The sequence below is a fragment of the Diceros bicornis genome, chromosome 4 (genome assembly GCF_020826845.1).
Source record: "Diceros bicornis minor isolate mBicDic1 chromosome 4, mDicBic1.mat.cur, whole genome shotgun sequence".
Classification (NCBI taxonomy): Eukaryota; Metazoa; Chordata; class Mammalia; order Perissodactyla; family Rhinocerotidae; genus Diceros; species Diceros bicornis.
In genome coordinates this window covers 52217657-52235690 of record NC_080743.1, presented here as the reverse complement: position 1 = coordinate 52235690, position 18034 = coordinate 52217657, and the positions used below count along the sequence as shown (strand labels likewise).

General features: G+C 37.1%; 1 protein-coding gene across 7 annotated transcripts in view; it reads right to left on the bottom strand.

The window, feature by feature from the left end:
- The window catches only part of PDE4DIP (phosphodiesterase 4D interacting protein), a 197309-nt gene that overhangs the window by 46365 nt on the left and 132910 nt on the right, over positions 1-18034 (bottom strand). For all 7 annotated transcript variants that reach the window (XM_058538936.1, XM_058538932.1, XM_058538931.1 and 4 more), the window contains 6 exons: positions 14927-15018; positions 13379-13495; positions 12934-13071; positions 11804-11916; positions 10530-10657; positions 56-144 (listed from right to left, as the gene is read on the bottom strand). In XM_058538936.1, the coding sequence (XP_058394919.1) occupies positions 56-144; positions 10530-10657; positions 11804-11916; positions 12934-13071; positions 13379-13495; positions 14927-15018 (677 nt within the window). The remainder of the gene's footprint in view (positions 1-55; positions 145-10529; positions 10658-11803; positions 11917-12933; positions 13072-13378; positions 13496-14926; positions 15019-18034) is intronic.

Sequence of the window (18034 nt, the reverse complement as noted above, 5' to 3'; positions counted from 1 at the left end):
CCCCAAAGGGCCATCAGCTTTCCAATCTAGGACCCAGAACCTGACTCGGACTTACTTGCTGGTGGCTATTGTGTGCAGCCTCCTCCTCAATACTGTCAGTGAACTCAGTGCTCGCGTCTTCAGTGTCGTCCCCTGCAGCTGCACCTGAAAGTAAGTCCAGAAGAGAAAAGTGACTCCCTTCACAGCTGGCTTCCAGACAGCAGCTAAAATTACACTTTTTGCCATCCACCTCTGATTTCTTCCTTTCCCCATATGCACGGCCCCCTAGCCAGCAGGGCCAACAGGGAAGGCAGAATCAACGTGCCAAACCTGTAGAAAAGCCTTCTCGCTGGATCACTGATATTTTCTCACTAACGCTCAAGCTTAAGCCTCAAAACATAAGTTGGCTTTGACTGCACAGACCTGTACCTAAGGAGTTGGATAGAGTGGTTACCCCTCTTACCTATTTCCAGAAAGCCTGAATTATTCCGTCTTGCCACTGACCGACTGTGTAACAACTTTCTCTTCTGTAACATGGGCCCAACATGACTAACCTGTTTCCCACCACTGAGCACTGAGAGGGTCCCTGATTTTCTGGGGATTAGGGCAGCCCTGCTCCTCTCACACTATTCCATTGTTGGGATCAGTTGCGCATGGGGTGGCAGTCCCTCTGAGGAACCCTCCTCTAGGCGCTCAGGTCTAGTCAAGACCCAGGGCACAGAATGGTTCAGGTGTTTCCTAATTCCTTCCTCTAACCTCTCCTCCTCCCCATCTTTCTCAAACTCTTGTTCAATGCAACATCCTTTGCCTGAAGTGTTTTTTGCACTGCTTTGTCCAAATGAGATTTAATCAATTCTTTCATTCCCCAAAGATGGACACAGTCACCCTAGGGCACAAACATCTATGCCCTGCACTAAGGGATAAGTAGCTGCAGTTTGTGGTCTGGGTAAAGGTTTAGGGCAGTGCTGACCCATAGAACTTTCTGCAATTCTGTGCCTATGCTGCCCAATACAGTAGACAGTAGTCACATGTGACTACTGAGCACTTGAAATGTGGTTAGCATGACTGAGGAACTGAATTTGTTATTTAATTTAAATTAATTTAACCTAAATTCAAATAGCCACATGTGGCTAGTAGCTACCATATTGGACAGAACAAATCTAGGGCATTTCTTCCTCTCCACATCTGTTAAAAGACTGTCCATCCAATTTTAGATTAAGACCTGTGGCCCACATTACTGATTTCTTCTGAAAGTGTAGAAACGTATAATGGTTAATTCATTTGAACACCAAAGAAAATCTACCATGACACTCTCTGGGTCTTACAGAACCTGCCCACATTAGAGAACGTTGAGATCTAGTTCTGACCCTGGCCTCAGCAACCAACCTGTTAAAACTTCTCTTCTGACCACTGAGTAGCCTGGGCCTCAAAGAGATTAGGTGGCTTGTCCAAGGTTACACAGCTAGTCCTGACAAGAGTTGTGCCAAGAAGTCTCTGGACTTTCAGACAGAGGCAACTCACTGTTCTTTCTGGTGAAAAATCAGATGTTTATCTTTGTTTCTTCCTCTAAGACCAAAGATCCTGCTACTGAGCTCAGACATCCATGCATGCAATGCTCTGCATAAATAAGGAGCATTCACTACCTACACTACAACAGGGGCAGTTCACACCTACATTCCATCTCTTGGCATCTGCAAGTTCATGTCAGAGTATCTGCAATGTCCCAGGCCAAACTCATTAAAGTACTAAAAGGAAGTAAGCATGTTGTCCTAACAGCTTAATCTTATGACTCATTCCCTGATCTTCAACATGAATGTTGTGTTAACTTTGGACCAAGGCAGTACCTTGTTTAGTAAAAGCCCTACTCACAGGAGGCACCTCTACCACTCAGAATCTTTAGAGATCTATGGCAGACAGTGTACAATAAGGCTTTCCAATACTTACTGTTCCAAACTAGCCCCAGAACCATCTCATTCAGGGTTGTTGTGCAGAGGTGAATGAACACAATCGCTAAGCTTTGGCTGCTTTGGAAACTCATTGAACCCAGGATGCTAATTCACTCAAGGACAACCATATCGTATATTATGCCTACTTTGGAAAATCTTTTCCTGTACAACAGTAGGGATCAGAATTTCTTTTTTCCTACAAAGAAAATGAATTGCTCCACTCAGTGAGAGATTAAGAAAACATACTTTCCACATTGTTTCCCTTCTGAGTGTTGGGCTAGAGAATGACCCTGTGGTTGAAGAAAGCTCAGCCCTCTGAGGTCAGGATCCTCATTCCCATGCCATTCTTGGTGGGTTGAGTAGCCATGCTGGGCCCACATCCCAAGATGGTTCCTGTACAAGGTTCCAGGAGTAAGATAAGTGGGGATTAGAAACGGTATTGTCACTAGTCTTGAAGGCTTTTGTCTTTCTGCCCTTCACTTACCTTTGTCAGCCTCTCTGATGCCACATCTGCATTTCTAGATAATGCTCTGTCTTTAATTCACTTAGGGCACAATACCATGGTTTTGACTTCATCAGCAGTTAAATGGAGACCCAGCAAGAATGCCCATTTCATCCGGACACTCTACTACATAGAAGTTTTGCTTTCCTTATTTATTTTTTTAGCTAGCTTAAAGTCTACTGTATGTCCTTCAGGGCAGCTGTAAGAGTTGCTCAGCCTTTTACCCATTGAATTAGAATGTTGAAAGCTTCTTCGTATGTGTTTGAGAGGGAGAATAAAGTTGAAAAAATTTTATAGAAAATCTTGGAATGAATAAGTTATCCCACACAAGGTCCTATATAGAAGTTTACATTAGACATCCCTCTTTCTGTTGTTACCATTGTTTTTTTGTTTTATGAATGACAATTAAAGAACTCTTGTGGGGAATACCCTTTCTAAGCTTTTACAAGGCAACAAAACACTGTCTTCAGAACTAACTTGGAATACTTTAACTTTCTAATTTCAATTAAATGTACTATACTTTATATCGATGAATCTACTGCTTATTTTTGATAAATCTGAAATGAAATGGCCTGCTACCTTTAGAATCTATGAAAGCTAAGAATCTGTTTATTCAAATTTAACTTGCTTCTCCAGTTTTATCTCCAGGGTTAAGTTTTACGTGTTAGACTGGAAATTTTATTAAAAACTTCTATTTGAGGCTTTGATGGTAGTTCTCAAATTGTGGTTCTTGCAAGTTTCTAGGCTCTGAACCACACACATAATGGAGGTACTACCAAAACTTCCCTTTTTTAGATTTAGACAATTATTTTCTACCAGCTATCTGACTCTACAAAGTACACAGAAATGAAATAAACCCCTAAAATATAATACTATAAAATCCTTAGGCAGAAACTTAAGCGTTATGCAAATATAAGTTATTCTTTTTATCACTGAGGCAAAAATTCACACTTTTCTTTTAAATTGAAGATGGCAACATGGACTCTGGAGCCAGACTGTCTAGGTTAGATTTCTGCTTCTGTCATTAGTTATGTGACTTTAGGCAAGTCACAACCTTTCCCTAACTCAGTTCCCTCATTTATGAATTAGGGTTAAGAATGATATCCACCTGCACAGTTGTGAACTTTCAAGAGTTTGCTGCTTTTGAAGTGCTTAGAACAGTGCTTGGTATACAGTGTGTACTCAATAAATATTACCCTTAAACAATACTACTGTTTTATTATTGTTGTTGGTAAACTTTATTATTGTTGTTAGTCTATGGGTTGAAAAGCTGAGGGTTTAAAAAGAAGGCCAGAGAACCTAAATGTAATCAGCAGAGGGAAATTTTATACCTAATGTTATTAACTGGATGATCTTGATGGAGTCTATCTGCACATCTTCACTTCTGAATATGTTTCTCCCAAAAGGAGGCTTGAAATAATACTCTTTGTTCTCCCTGCTTCACAGGGCAGTTGAAAGAACATACAGTTGTCAGTAAAGGAGGATGAACCCTTTTGAATAGGTGCTTTACACAGGGTTCATCCTCATTAAATTATAACTCCATTGTGCATGAATAAGCCTTAGAGGGAAAGTCATGAAGTGTTATTTTAATTCTTCAGTAATGAGCCCTAACTGGGTTGGGACAAGACCATTTTCCCCAAATTCTACTCTGTAGTCATTATTATCTCCCCTTTAAGCCAACAGAAAAGGGGTAGTATTTTCCCATACAGTTACTCAGAACATAGCAGGAGTCACATTTGACTAATGTTGAAAAGAGCTAAAACTTTACAGCATGAAGAAATTTGCAGCGCCAAGCGCCCGGCTGTTCTTTCTCTTGATGCCAGGCTCTTGTGCCAGGTCCTCTGGGCCCATCTCACTTTCACTCCTGGGCACTCTGCCATGGGCTCAGCACATGTTCACGTCATGAACCAACTACTGCTGACTTAAATATGGTGATGCTATAGGAGAGAATCCAAGAAAAGGAGTCTCCTATCAAACTCTGCAATTTCACCTGCATCCACTCTTTTCTGGACCATAAGAAAACTTGAAGATTTCATATAGTCCTCCATAAGCTTCCGCCGAGAAACAAAATTCTTTAACTAGACAGATTCCGATCTTGGAACAGAAGTAACTAGAAAAGAAAACTGCTGTCCCCGTCAAGCCCCTTTATGGTGTATCTTTGTCTTTAAATTGCAATATCTCTGAATTAGCCTTCCAGCTTGTACTTGTTTTAGAAAGCAACTGTTTTCAGTGACTTAAAATTCTGTAATGTCAAAGAATTCCTCCTGCTCATGGTCTTTTTTTCTTCAAAGAACATAAGAAGCAAGGCTTTCCAGGAACATTTACAGGGATAGCACCACCCACCATAACAACTGGCTCCTCAAATTTCCATCCTGCTTTCTACTACTATCCTACAGCAAGGAGAGCAAGCAAGGGTTTTTAAGGGAAAGCAGTCCATTTCACATTTCTAGGGGAAGTATAATGCTGTTTCTTTAGTCTCACTTCCTTGAGAGCAGAAAAATTCAGGTTTCTTCCTCTTCCTTCCTTTAGTTAAATAAATACAAAGGCATTCACCCATTCCAGAGCCTTACTTTGACTTGGAATTTTAATACAGTGATCAATTGACTGATTCTCCTATAAGGAAAAAAAAAAAGATATGAGCTTTCTCTCCTTTTTTCTCATAAATCTTTTAAGAATGAAACCAAATAGTTACTGTGTGGCCTTTGATACTTTTATTGGATCAGTAACAATTTTTTGTGTCTCAACTAAAGCAGCTGAAATTCTAACACTTATATATATAAAAAAGTACACTCTCCATTCCAGCACAAATGTTAACACAGTTCAACACAGCACAGTGCCATGAAGAATGAACTTCCAGAGGAAAATATACAGCTTATTTTGGTGGGGAAATAGTCCTGGAAATGATCTAATGTCAAGTTAGTGGGTCATTTAACATGTCACTTCCTTCTTCATTTAAATTGTTATGAATCACTTTAATTTTTCTCAACAGCCCTAGGATCAAAATTTTAAGTGATAAAAGCTGTTTTTATTATCAAACTGATAATACTTCATGCAAACAGAAATTCATGATTTATAAAACATACTTGTATATACACATTTCTAAAGTTTACGGATTGAAAGAGAGGTCAGTATTTTAGAGCAATGATTTTGATTGCAAAAGGAAGCACTGCATACTCATGTTATATACTAAAAGCAAACCTACATGCATTTGCTAGACAATTATGAGTTCTTAAAGGGAATAAGAAGCTGATTTGGTTCAGGTACTTAACACCCCTACTCTTCATATTATTTTAGATCAAACATTTTCTGATGTTGCTGAACTTTCTATTCAATCCTTCCAGCGTTAGCAAGAGGAAAACAGTATGATAAAGATTTTTATTTCTGGAATTTGATTTTAAACAACAAAAAGGGAAAGCAACACAAAAACAATTAGTACATCACTTTATAAGTTTAATCACCCTTATTTGAAATCTGGAAAAATTAGTATTGTCAGCTCCACAGTTTTGTGTTTCCCTTCCACTTCCCATTCTTTGTTGGAAGCAAATTACAACACTAATTTTTTATTTGGGAAACTCATCCTGGCTCATGCGATTATACGGAAAGAAGTTGAGAACTTACCTTCTGTCAATAGTCAGACTACTTAAAAGCAACATGCTTGTCTTGTAATCATAATAAAATGGTTTAACAAAGTTACTGCTCCAAAAGTCTAGTGAAAGGGTGGCTTAAATATATATTCCAAAATGCGTTAAGACTCAGAAGCTATTACCCCACAGAAATCACTCTGATGTATTGTCCCATTGACTCATTCCTGTTTTTTATTATTGGTTGCCTTATATGAGCTCCATATCCCTATCTATTCTTTCTACAGTACAAATGGTTCTATACTACCAAAGGGAGAAGAAAAGATCTCTGAGCTTTAACACTAAGAGAAATGAGAGAATACTCTACATGCTTGCATCTCACAGGAGTTAGTATCTGAAGAAGAAAGCTAATTTAATTTATTCTACCACTAGTACAATTTCTACAAGGCAAGATGGAAAATGGACTTTAAGTGTGTGGGTTACTAATATTTCTTCCTAACTTCATAGGAAGTTTGTCACATTTCCTTGCAGGACACTGACTGCAGACTTGAAGAATTACCACTGAGGCCCTAGTTGAAGAGGCAACTTGAGTTTTTCAGGGATGGCAAATGTGAAGATTCTGTGACTTTTTGATATAAAAAGACCATGAAACCATAAAAAAATGACTTTATCCTAATAACAGGAACTAGAATTTTCTAATAGTAGCTCAAGGAAAACAAAGGTAGTAACATTGTTCCCTCTAAGGCTTACAGTCTGAAGGGAAGAGACTTTAGGTAGGTCAGTCAACCTTTGTTCCTCAAAGAAAGGAGACATTTTTGGTGTAATCTGATCTGCTCCTCCTTTCCCTAATCAGAGAACTCTAGATCCAACTGGAAGACTGAAGTAGAGAGAACTGAAATCAGTTTTCTTGAACTGTTTTGAAGCTATGAGCCAAACTTCTCAGAACCAGATACTGAATTAGGAGCATAAATAAGCATAATAGTGATAAGGCTCTTATGTATATCTGCCACAGATATCACTTATGTATAAACTGTGCAAGCAGAATATACTGAAGAACCTTCTAAGGAAGCTTCCTGTGGCTAGAATCTAATATTCTATACAGGTCAAGATTTTCCTGATCTTTAATAGATCTCTTACTACAGTCATGCGCCACATTATGACATTTTGCTCAATGATGGGCCACATATGAGACAGTGGTCCCATAAGATTAGTACCATATATATAGCCTAGGTGTGTAGTAGCCTATACTACCTAGGATTGTGTAAGTACACTCTATGATGTTTGCACAACGATGAAATTACCTAACAACGCATTTCTCAGGATATATCCCCTCATTAAGTGACGCATGACTGTATATACAATGACATTGACAAATCTTTTAAAAATATGAATAAGGAAGTATAGGTACCAAAAATATTGCTGCTGTCCACAACTGAATAAGAAGTGGGTGTGGAGAGGGGTAAGGATAAAAGTACACCCTATCAAAGTAAAAGGTCGACAATATTAAAACAGCCCAATCATGCCATTTCAAAAAAGTTATAACTTGGCTAAATCTAAAAAGAGAACAACAGAAAAATGCTGATTTATACTAGGCACTAAAAATCATCAGACTTCAACAATACAGTTTAAACCTGCAACAGAAAAGAGTTTAGTGGAAACATCTGTCAAAAAGACTTCCATTTCAGTCACTAAATAAATCCTCTTGGACGTCCTTTTCAACTCCAGAGGTCTAATAACTATAGACTTCATCTACCCTCACCTCTTATAACCATTACTTTGCACATCTGCTATTATTCAAAAACGAAACGTGAGAAAAATCAAATCTATCAATATGGGTTTTCTCAATTTAAGTTTATGCTTCCAATTTAGCATAGCCTGAATGAGAATTTAATTCATTCATGTTCTTTCAAGATTTTTTATTCAAGCACAAAGTTCTATAAGCACATGATGCTTTACCTAAAATTACTGTATTGTTAAAAAATGACTGACAAAGCTAGAATAATCCAGTAAGAGAAAGGGTCTGTGCTCCTGAAGAGAAAATGGAATCATATTATATCATGCTAAATATGATTACATGAATGATGTGGCCAATCACAGCATCTTCTATCTCTGGATTATAGAACAAAATTCATCAGAACTGTGTTCTCTAATAAGATGCCAAATTATCACACAAAACTGTTAGACCAGAAAGCTCTCTCCAGGGAGCACTGTTTGCAAGCCTCATTCCAGCTATCAAGACCAGAAAGTTAGTACCAGACTGTAGTCACACCTATGGTATCAAAATCAAACTCTCAATTTATCCTTTGCCACTAAATCACTTAATTTTCTAAAATATTTCCCAGGGACCAATATCAAAGGCAAGTAATTATAGCACAAGTTAGTCTGTCTTTTCAGGATCCAAATCAGGACCAGAATTCACTTACTTTTTTCCCTAATCTCTTTTGATAATTTTTCAATAGGAAGTTGAGTTTCTCATTATTCATCCAACTACCTTAATATTTCTAACTTAGTAACAGTTCCAGATACCAAGGGAAATTCCGACTGTTGTTGGAAGTTGTTAGAAGCAGGAGTGGTAATAAACATAAATTACTGCAATCACTGAGAACCACCATAACCCAAGAATTACCCATGGTTGAAATCTTAACAGGCGACTTAGAGAAAGCTTCCTTGGTCTATTAGTAAAATTAAGGAAAGACATTTCCTAAACGCCTTGTAATGACATGACAGACTAGTCTTTGGTGGGTTGACATTTCTATAGCTGGATTACCCCCCGCCCCGACCTTACTTCTAGAAAGTTACAAAAAGCTTTGTGCAGGAAAGGGTCTCTAAAGACTGGGAGACTAAGAAAAGAGGATGGTTCTGCTTACACTTCTTATCTCCTTCCTTAAATGACTCCTTTCCCCCCCTCCAAAGGCCATTAAAATGGGAAAGCATTTCCATTAAGAGGAAGGCTTATGGCTATCAATCTTCTGCAATATACTTAATCAGAAATTTCCAGGGTGTTTCTCCAGTAGAACATTTTCTTCTTCAGTTTGACTGACGCTCTGTTACAGGCATGGCTAAGGTTACAGAAACTTGGATGGAATTTAGAATGTAAGGCAAGCCATGTCAACACATGAATGTGAAAGAAATAAGTGTCATGTAAAAAATGGAGGGAAAACAGAAAAATCATTGTGCTCTGCCTAGTTTAAAAAGGATACTCCATTACATGTATGGTGCTAGAAAACCTCAATCCTTGTTCACCAAATTCCATATTTAAAAACTGAAATCTCAGCTTCTAATCTTATATCCAGCAGAAATAAGAAACCTAACAGTGTTGAATCCACAAAGCTCCAAAGTAATCTCAGTTACTTTTTATACTCTTGACATTTAAAGCCAGAAATACAATACCCAGTGCCCCTTTCCTTACACCTGTCATGTTGCCATAAGAAAGCACTGAGACAATGGCCAAAACCTATGAACACAGATCTGTGACATTTCTTTACAAACTATTCAAACACCTCAAAGCTGAAGCTTATTACTTATTTTAATATGGAGAAACGTATAAGCACTAAAAAGTGAAAAATACAAGACTCCATCTAGTGCCACCACCAAATGGAAATATATAAGCAATATTCTCCTCTGGCTATAATGAGTTATTTGGTGAAACACTGAATTTAAAGGGGGACATTAAATTTGAAATGATCTTTTCACATAGAGAATTCTGACTCTGGAAGACCTGGGAGCTTTCTTAAAGTCATGTTTCTACTAAATAGCACAGCCTTGGTTTAAAGAAAAAATTTTTAATGGAATTTAATCTGCACCTAATCTAATTTCATTGTCATTCAATAATCAACTCTGAAACAATATTAGAGGTAAAGGTTGACTATAAACACTTTAACAGTCTTTGTCTCCACCTTTAACTTGGCCCTCCCAATACTCACAGTCTACTATTGCAAGACTTTGATTACGTTCTGATAGGGATTATACCACTTTTGCAAAGTCATTCTTATAGACTTTCAATCTCTCTCTCTCTCTCTCATCTTGAAACTTTAATTAAAAAATTGCTCTTACTCAAAGAGCAGGAGTTGATTGAATGGCAAAAATAATACACACGCATGCATTTATGACAAGATATGGAATATATGAAATGGATTGTGAAAGTGGGGGAGGAATAAACTTTATTGGCCCATAGAGGGGATAAGTGAATAAGAAGGAGGGGCTAGGGAAAAGAATGAATATGGGTGGGAAAACTAAAATGGAATGATTTAAAATGAGCAAGTACACTTTGCAACCTCCACCACTCAACTTAGAGATAGATATATACAGTGAAATACAGGTAGACTAACTTGAGTTTCACTTTGTAGTTGACGCTACTTGTACCAGTTCTATCTTTAGTAAGTCACCATTCAATTCTGCCAAAGTCAGACAAGGCTCTTTCTGGTTAGTGCAAACAAGGTTTTCCATCCTGGGCTGCAGTCTGACCCGCCAGTGCTCAGAAGGCATGCTTGTGATGAACTCGCACACTTTCCAGTTCCCCACCTCCAATGGCAGCCAGGGTCTCCAGCCTGCTTAAGCGCTCCAGGCTTCTTCCAAGAACTTCTTCTAGCCGACCGCGTAACACCTGGACCACTTCCAGTTCCACCTGCAGGGTTCGGTCTCTCTCAGAGCTGATTAAACATGCCACACGAAAGGAAAATGGATTAGCCATCAACTGTAATGAGTCCACATATGCTTCCAAAGAGCCATCAATGCCACTCTAGGCCACAGACTTTCTAAAGTAATTGTTCTCCGGACACAATAAATGAATGCAGTCTTTGTTGTGGCACTTGTGTTCAATGCTGGTAGATTAGCAAGGCCTGCTCCTTTCTTTAAAGCTTGTCCCTTTATGCTAGATTCCTGGCCAATCTCACATAAAATTATAGTTCCTAAGATTTATCTCACACTCCTATGGCCCACATCAGAGAAATTTCATTGCTTGACTAAAAGCGTTAGTTTCTGAAAAACCAAAACCCAGAAAAAACTAAATGCAAACTGAAGCAACATTGAGCCAAGTAGGACTGCTATTAAAGATATCTGTTCTCTCTTTCCTTAACCAAACTTGACAGTGCTCTGAAAAGGAATCTGGTTCATAGAGACTAAAGATCCAGAGATTTTTAAAAAGTAACACAACAAAGTAGTCCTATTTTACCTTTCTTCTGCCTTCATTTTCTTGAAGTAGAAAGAAAAAAATTATAAACTCAATAATAAACTAGAAGAAACTGAATAGTAAAAGAATAAAAATTAGGAAAGAGAGGGCCTAGGAGGGAAGGCAAAATACAAAAAAATAAAGGGAATATAAAACGAACCAGAAAGATATAATATACATGACCAAAAATCAAGAGGTACAAGAAAATATATTCATCGTGATGGCAATCAGTGTTCCTGGGGTGATATTAGCCATCACAAGCAATATATTTTCTTCAATGATATTTAATGAATATCTGTGCCCTTCATAGCCTTACTCTTATAAGAGAAATAGCCTTAAGGACATGGAGTAGAGAAAGGAAAGGAACATACACTGAGTGCTTACTATATGCAAGGCATTATTTTAAACACCTGACATGTCTTCTCATTTGATCTTTGCAACAGCTGTATGAAATAGGTACTATTCCTGACTTAAGAGTTCGACACAGGCTCAGAGCAATCTACACAACAAATGACAAACCGGATAGTCCCAGTAATTGTCTCTGCTTTCTTTTTCTCCCCTTTTCAATACCGTAAGCACCTGTATTTAATGGGGAATGAAAAGAAAAACAGTGTAGTCTCTCTCTTACCTCTCTGGATGGGCATGGAACTTCACCAGACTGTTATAGAGTTGTCTCTCTGCTTGTAATGCCTCATTGAGCCGACTCCGTTCATCTACCAGTCCTTCTAGCATCAGCAGCAACTGAGGAAAGAAGAGAAGCAATATGCAAATGGAGACACAAGACACGAAGCCAGTTAATCCTGAGAAAGAGAGCATAAGAATGCATCAGCACGTACTATGACTAAAAAAGCTCACTATCTTATTACTTAAGCTTTCTATAGTATTTTAGTTTTCAAATCAACATCACATTTATTATCTTTTTTTAATCTTTAGAACTCTATACGGTAGAATTCAAACACGGAAGCAAGAAGAAGAAAAAGGAGAAAGAAGCCAGAAGCACAGGAAAGAGGCTAAGAGAAAGGCATGGAGGAGAAAGAGAGGCAGGGCAGGAGGGAAACATACACCAGGACTTAATAGTGTGCTTCATTCATTCAGTCAGTATTTACTGAGCACCTTCTATGTGCCAATCTCTGTTCTAGGGACAAGCTTACTATCTAGTCAGGGGAAAAGACAGTCATCAATCTCAGACATGAGTCACTGTGAGCTCTAATAGGTGCTACAAAGAAGATGGGCTATGATAGTGTAGTATAACCAGCAGAGATCTAGTTAAGGGAACTGGTAGAGTAAAAAGCCAGACTAGAGAGAGATGAGTAGTTGGTAGGAGAGATGATAATGGAGACCGGGAGTAGAGGCAAGTAGGTCTGGAAAAGTTTGGCACTAAAGAAAGGTTATAGGAGCTACAAAGGAATTTGGGGCAGAGGCAGAGGTTTTTTTCTTTATTTATTTTAAATTGGGAGAGGTTTGAACATGGTTAAACACAGGCAAATGAGAAGGATTCAGCTGAGAGGCAGGTGACTTATGTATGATAGTGAGGGATAACGGACAAGGTGTGTCCAAAAAAACACTGCTGCTCCTTTCAGAATTGCATATGCAAGAAAGGAGCATCTGAGGCTGCCAGTGACCAAGCCAGGAAACCTTAGAGCACAGATTCCTTACGAAATTCCATCAAGTGACCCCTTTATAAGTAATTGAGATTGACAGCTTTTTCATTGTTTATTTTTTCACAGTAAAAATAAGGTTTGTATCCCAATAACTTACTTGTTGTCTTCGGTTTCCTGAAGCTTCTTGACCCTGTGATTCTACTGAAGCAACTTTTTCCCGAAGAAGTAAGACTTCTTGGGTCAGGCGTTCCATAGCTGGTATGTCTTCGGGATCAACCAGTTGCATCTGAAGGTCCTAGATGTCAAAAAACAAGAATAGTAATAAAAATACTATTTAGCAAAGGAGCAAATGTTCCTACAGTAGTCTGCTATACTTTCAAGTGGGATATTGATAAGCCACGTGAAGGTAATGATATATTCTTTATGAAATCTTAGCAACTCTGATACAAGTCAAAGAGAATATGGTAATATCGAGACACTGTAACTGCATCAAGCAAATAAGGATGGGCCAAGGAACTCAACGTATCCAAATGTTCGAAGATTCCCTACAGGGATTCTGAGCTGTAATTATTTTCAATGGTCTTTAAAAAGCTCTGAAAGACCTTTATGAGGTCGTCTTTAATCTGCATGTTCCGGGTCAGGGACTCCATATCAGCAGCCTGCACCTGCAGCTCTTCCTCTTGCACAGCCATCAGGGACTGTAGAGCAGAAAGTTCCATCTGCGGAGAGAAGAAATCCTGAAGTCAGTGCGCAGAGAAAACAGTATCTGTCACATTTATATTTTAACATTGAGGCAGATGTTTTTCCATATATTATCACTATCAGCCAGTAATATAAGTAAAAATTAGAACATGAATAGTAGTGGTCTACTGGATCAGATCAGTAAACCATGCACTGTGGAAGAAAGGATATTTTATGGGAAGCTCTAATAGTAGTTTTAATAATGTCCTCCACTTTAGTTAGCACTATAAAACATCAAATTTGTTTAATTAATGAATTTATTATAATACTTAAAAAATTGGTCACATCATCAGATGCAAGAATAAAGTTTTTCTTTATATAAGTATTTCAGCTAACAGATGAGAAAATGATAGAATATCTCCATTTTGCAACCCTTAATGAGTTAATGGATATAGGCATCGAGCATCAACAGCTGCTAACACCACAAGAGATCACCAAACATTATTAACTATGGCAAAGAGGTGGAATAAAACTGAGGAACTATCTAGGCTAGCCAGCTAAATTTAATTTAAGAACCCAGGACACTGACTGATCTTCTAAAATAGGTGCCATGGAAACATAAAGGCTTTTAGTCTTACTCTGTAACTCTATAGTGCGGCCCTAATATTTCTCCTTCATCATAGTTGGACATACAACTAGCTGTATAGGGAGGCAGAAGGGGAAGGGGATCCAAAAGGCTGAGAGGCCTCTTCTAAGAAAATTAATGGAAACTCTATTGCTAGAAATAGTCAGAGCATAAGGATGGGAAAAATGATCTGCTCCAGTGGCTTCTTAGCAGGTATTTTGAGTCACAAAAGACTTGAGTTTATATCTTAGCTTTGGTATTTCTTAGTTATATGACTATTCCCCACCTCCATGTTTTAAAAAATCAGTATTTCAGCTTCTCCATCTATATATAGTAAGTATATATATATACTATATAAAGTAAATATACATTTACTTTGCATTTACTTTGCATAGAATTGCAAGTATTTGTGCTAAGTACCAGAACATATGACAAGTACTCAGTAAACATTATTGATCATTCTCAAATTTCTCTTATTCCATGTTTCTAAAACTAATTTCATGGATCTAATGTCATAATTCTAAGCAGCAATTATATAGCACTTCATTTTTTCAAAGTATTTTACAATTATTTTATTCCAGTTAGAAATGGACAGAGAAAGCTGTGTTTCAGTATATAAAAAGTTTTAACGGTTCTCATTTATAAAAACAAGAGCATCTTGGTGAGATAATGTGTATATGAAATGATTTCTACTTTTCTCCAGAAAGGCAAAAAAAAGGTATTTGGACCCAACCTTGCATTTGGACCCAGATATTGTACTTGGAGAACTGTAGTCTTTTAAATGTAAACTATTTTGACAGAAAAAAATAGGAATTTAGAAATTAGGCTTGACTAGAAAACTCACCCGACTTTCTCTTTCTTTTTTAGCGATAAGCTCAAGTTCCTCTTTGGCGTTACTCAGTTCTTTTTCCAGCCCTGCAACTGTGTCCAAGTCTCCTAAAAATGAAAAATAAAGTGCTCGTGTTAATCACTATTTACATAATGTGATCTCGGCTGCCTCATTTCTGAGGAATTTTCTGTGAAGACACACTCCAACAATAAAATGCAACATATATGCGTAGGTTGTTGTTTGCAGCATTATTTGTAATAGCTAAATACTACAATCAACTGTAAAAAGAAGGTTGAATAAACAATAGCTTATCTACACAATGAAGCTATATACATACATGTATACAGCTATGTATATACAGCTGTGAAAAAGAATGAGGAAGTTCTTTATAAACTGATGTGGAGTCATTTCCAAGATCTATCATTAAGTAAAGATAGCTGGGTACAAAAGAATAATCTAGTGTAGTATGTTTTACATTAGGAAAAGGGAGAAATAAGCACACACACATACACATCACATATGCAAATGTGATTGATCTGCTTACTTTTGCAAAAAGAAACACAGGAAGAATAACCCAGAAATAAAACTGGTTGCCTTCAGGGGATGAGTAGAAACAGGAGAAAAGGGACAGGAAAGTAGATGGGACTTCTAAGTACACCTTTTTATTTATTTGAGTTTTGAACCATGTTAATGTTTTATTTTTAACGTGTAAAGTTAGTTCAACAATAATGGGGGACAAAATGCCTAAAATAAATAAACCTATATGGAAAACATAAATAAATAGCATAACATAAATATAACATAAATAAACATAAATATAAATAATGTAAACATTTATAAATAACCTAACACAAATAAATAAAACGATATGGCAAATAGATAACATAACCACCCAGAATAAAAAAATTAATCCAAATAATTTTTGAACTCAGTATTCTAACTGTACATCCTCAGTGAGAAATATTCTAAGGTTAAAAAGAATTACAAAGAAATCTTAAACATCATTTAATAGAGTTATTGTTGCTAGCAGTATGCATGTAGTGATTCTGAAACTATTTTTGTGTATTGTACAAATGTGTAAACATACTGCAATATATTGACATTATAGGTAACCAGGGTTCTCAATGTTGGGAGAAGGCAAATACAAATATAAAATAAAGGAAAGAAAGAATCCATGTTGTTAAACTGGAATTAGAGGAATCAGTATCAAATGTATATATATATATGGTCAAATCTATCTATCTATATATATAGGTATGGATATATACATCCCTCGCTGGGTTCACTTTTAAAAGGGTCTAGAAGCAAATGACATCCTTGTAGCAATGAACACACCTTATGCCCAGATCTTAGTTTCTAGATGCCATTACCCACTAAAAAGAACCACAGAGCTCCTTGAAGTAATGGATGATTCCAGGGCTGAGGCAGGGAAAGTAAGAGGTGATCACAGAACATCTTATTGTGACAAAAAGTATGGAAATGCTCAAAAACTGATGAGGAAATATCAAAAGGCCAGAGGAACAACTTGAAGGGGCTCCTATTGGCCAAATCTGGGATAATCTGGGCATCCAAAGGAAAAATGACAGAAATAGATAATAAAATGACTTTTTTTTTTAAAAAAAGAATCCATTAGTCCATACTGATATAAACAAACAAATGGAGTGGGGAGGATAGGGGAAGGACAGCTCTTCTTTATAAAAGAATACATGCTAATAAATAAATAAAGAATTTTAGAAATAGAAAATCACTTTTTAAAAATACCAATGTTATGGTTCAGGCAAGGCTCAAAGGATGCTAAAACCATGGGCTGAATGACTGTGGGGAAATAGAACTGTCAATATCTCAAGCTATTAGTGGGCAGATCACTTATTACAAAGGGAAAAATGAACCTTGTTTACAATGAAGAAATCTGGCAGATAAAACCTTAACGAAATGACTCAACTTAATATCACCAAGGATAATACCAGCTGATATCACGTGCTGCTGATGTGATGCACCAACAAAGACATCACTCATGTAGTATTCTTGCTAAAAATTTTTAACTTGAATCTAACCAGGAGGAAACAATCAGAGCCACGCTGAGGGACATTAGCTGACCCAGAGTTTTCAAAAATGCCAACGTCAAAAAAGACAAAAAAGGCTACAAAACTGTTCTAGAGTAAAGGAGGCTACAGAGACATGACAACTAAGCACATGCTTAATCCCTGAAGGGAAAAAAAAAAAAAACACCTCAGCAATCGAGAACATTATTTGGATAATGAGAACTCTGAATATGCACTGTATATTAGATACCAGGACTATATTAGGATTACATTTCCCATGTGATAATTATATTGTAGTTATGTAGGAGAATGCCCTTGTTCTCAGGAAATACATAATAAAGTATTTAGGGATGAAGTGTCATGATGTCTATACGGAATTTTTAAATGGTTCAGAAAAAAACACTATATCTATGTGTGTGTATGCAAAGAAATAATGCAAATGTGGCAAAATGTTAACTGGTGAATCTTAATAAAAGTTTATAGGGGGTATTCACTGTACCATTTTTGCCACTTTTCTATAGGTTTGAAATCTGCAAAATAAAATATTGGGAAAAGGTACTTTTTAAAAATAGGTAATAGAGAGTAAATTAAACAAATCCAGCATTCTTTACTCTGACTAGCATAAAGTTCTCCTACTAAAAAATAACTACCTGCATGACTTATCTATGGAATTCCATAATACCCTACACTATAACATAGACACAATGTTTTTACATTCTTAATATCATTAAAAAGTCATGTTAATTCTCCAAGTCCACAACCTTTCTTACCATAGCACTATAATCACCACTTCATTAATCATGGTGAGTCCCTACTTCTGGAACGCATTGGGGAATATCTTCCTTGAAGCTACCCTAGATCCCAACCTTTCGCTCTGTGCAAGTCAGAGACTCTAATCCAAGGTATCTATATGAATTTTGTTCTCACCATGCACAGAATTTAGTTGTTTTTAGGAAAGGCCTACAACCATCCCTTAGATGGAGCTGAGGTGAGTTCAGCAAATAACTCAACGTACACTGCCTAGCCCTCCCAACGCTGTAATGTAGGTGATGTCAAGTTATAGTGAGTATCCTCAGCATTT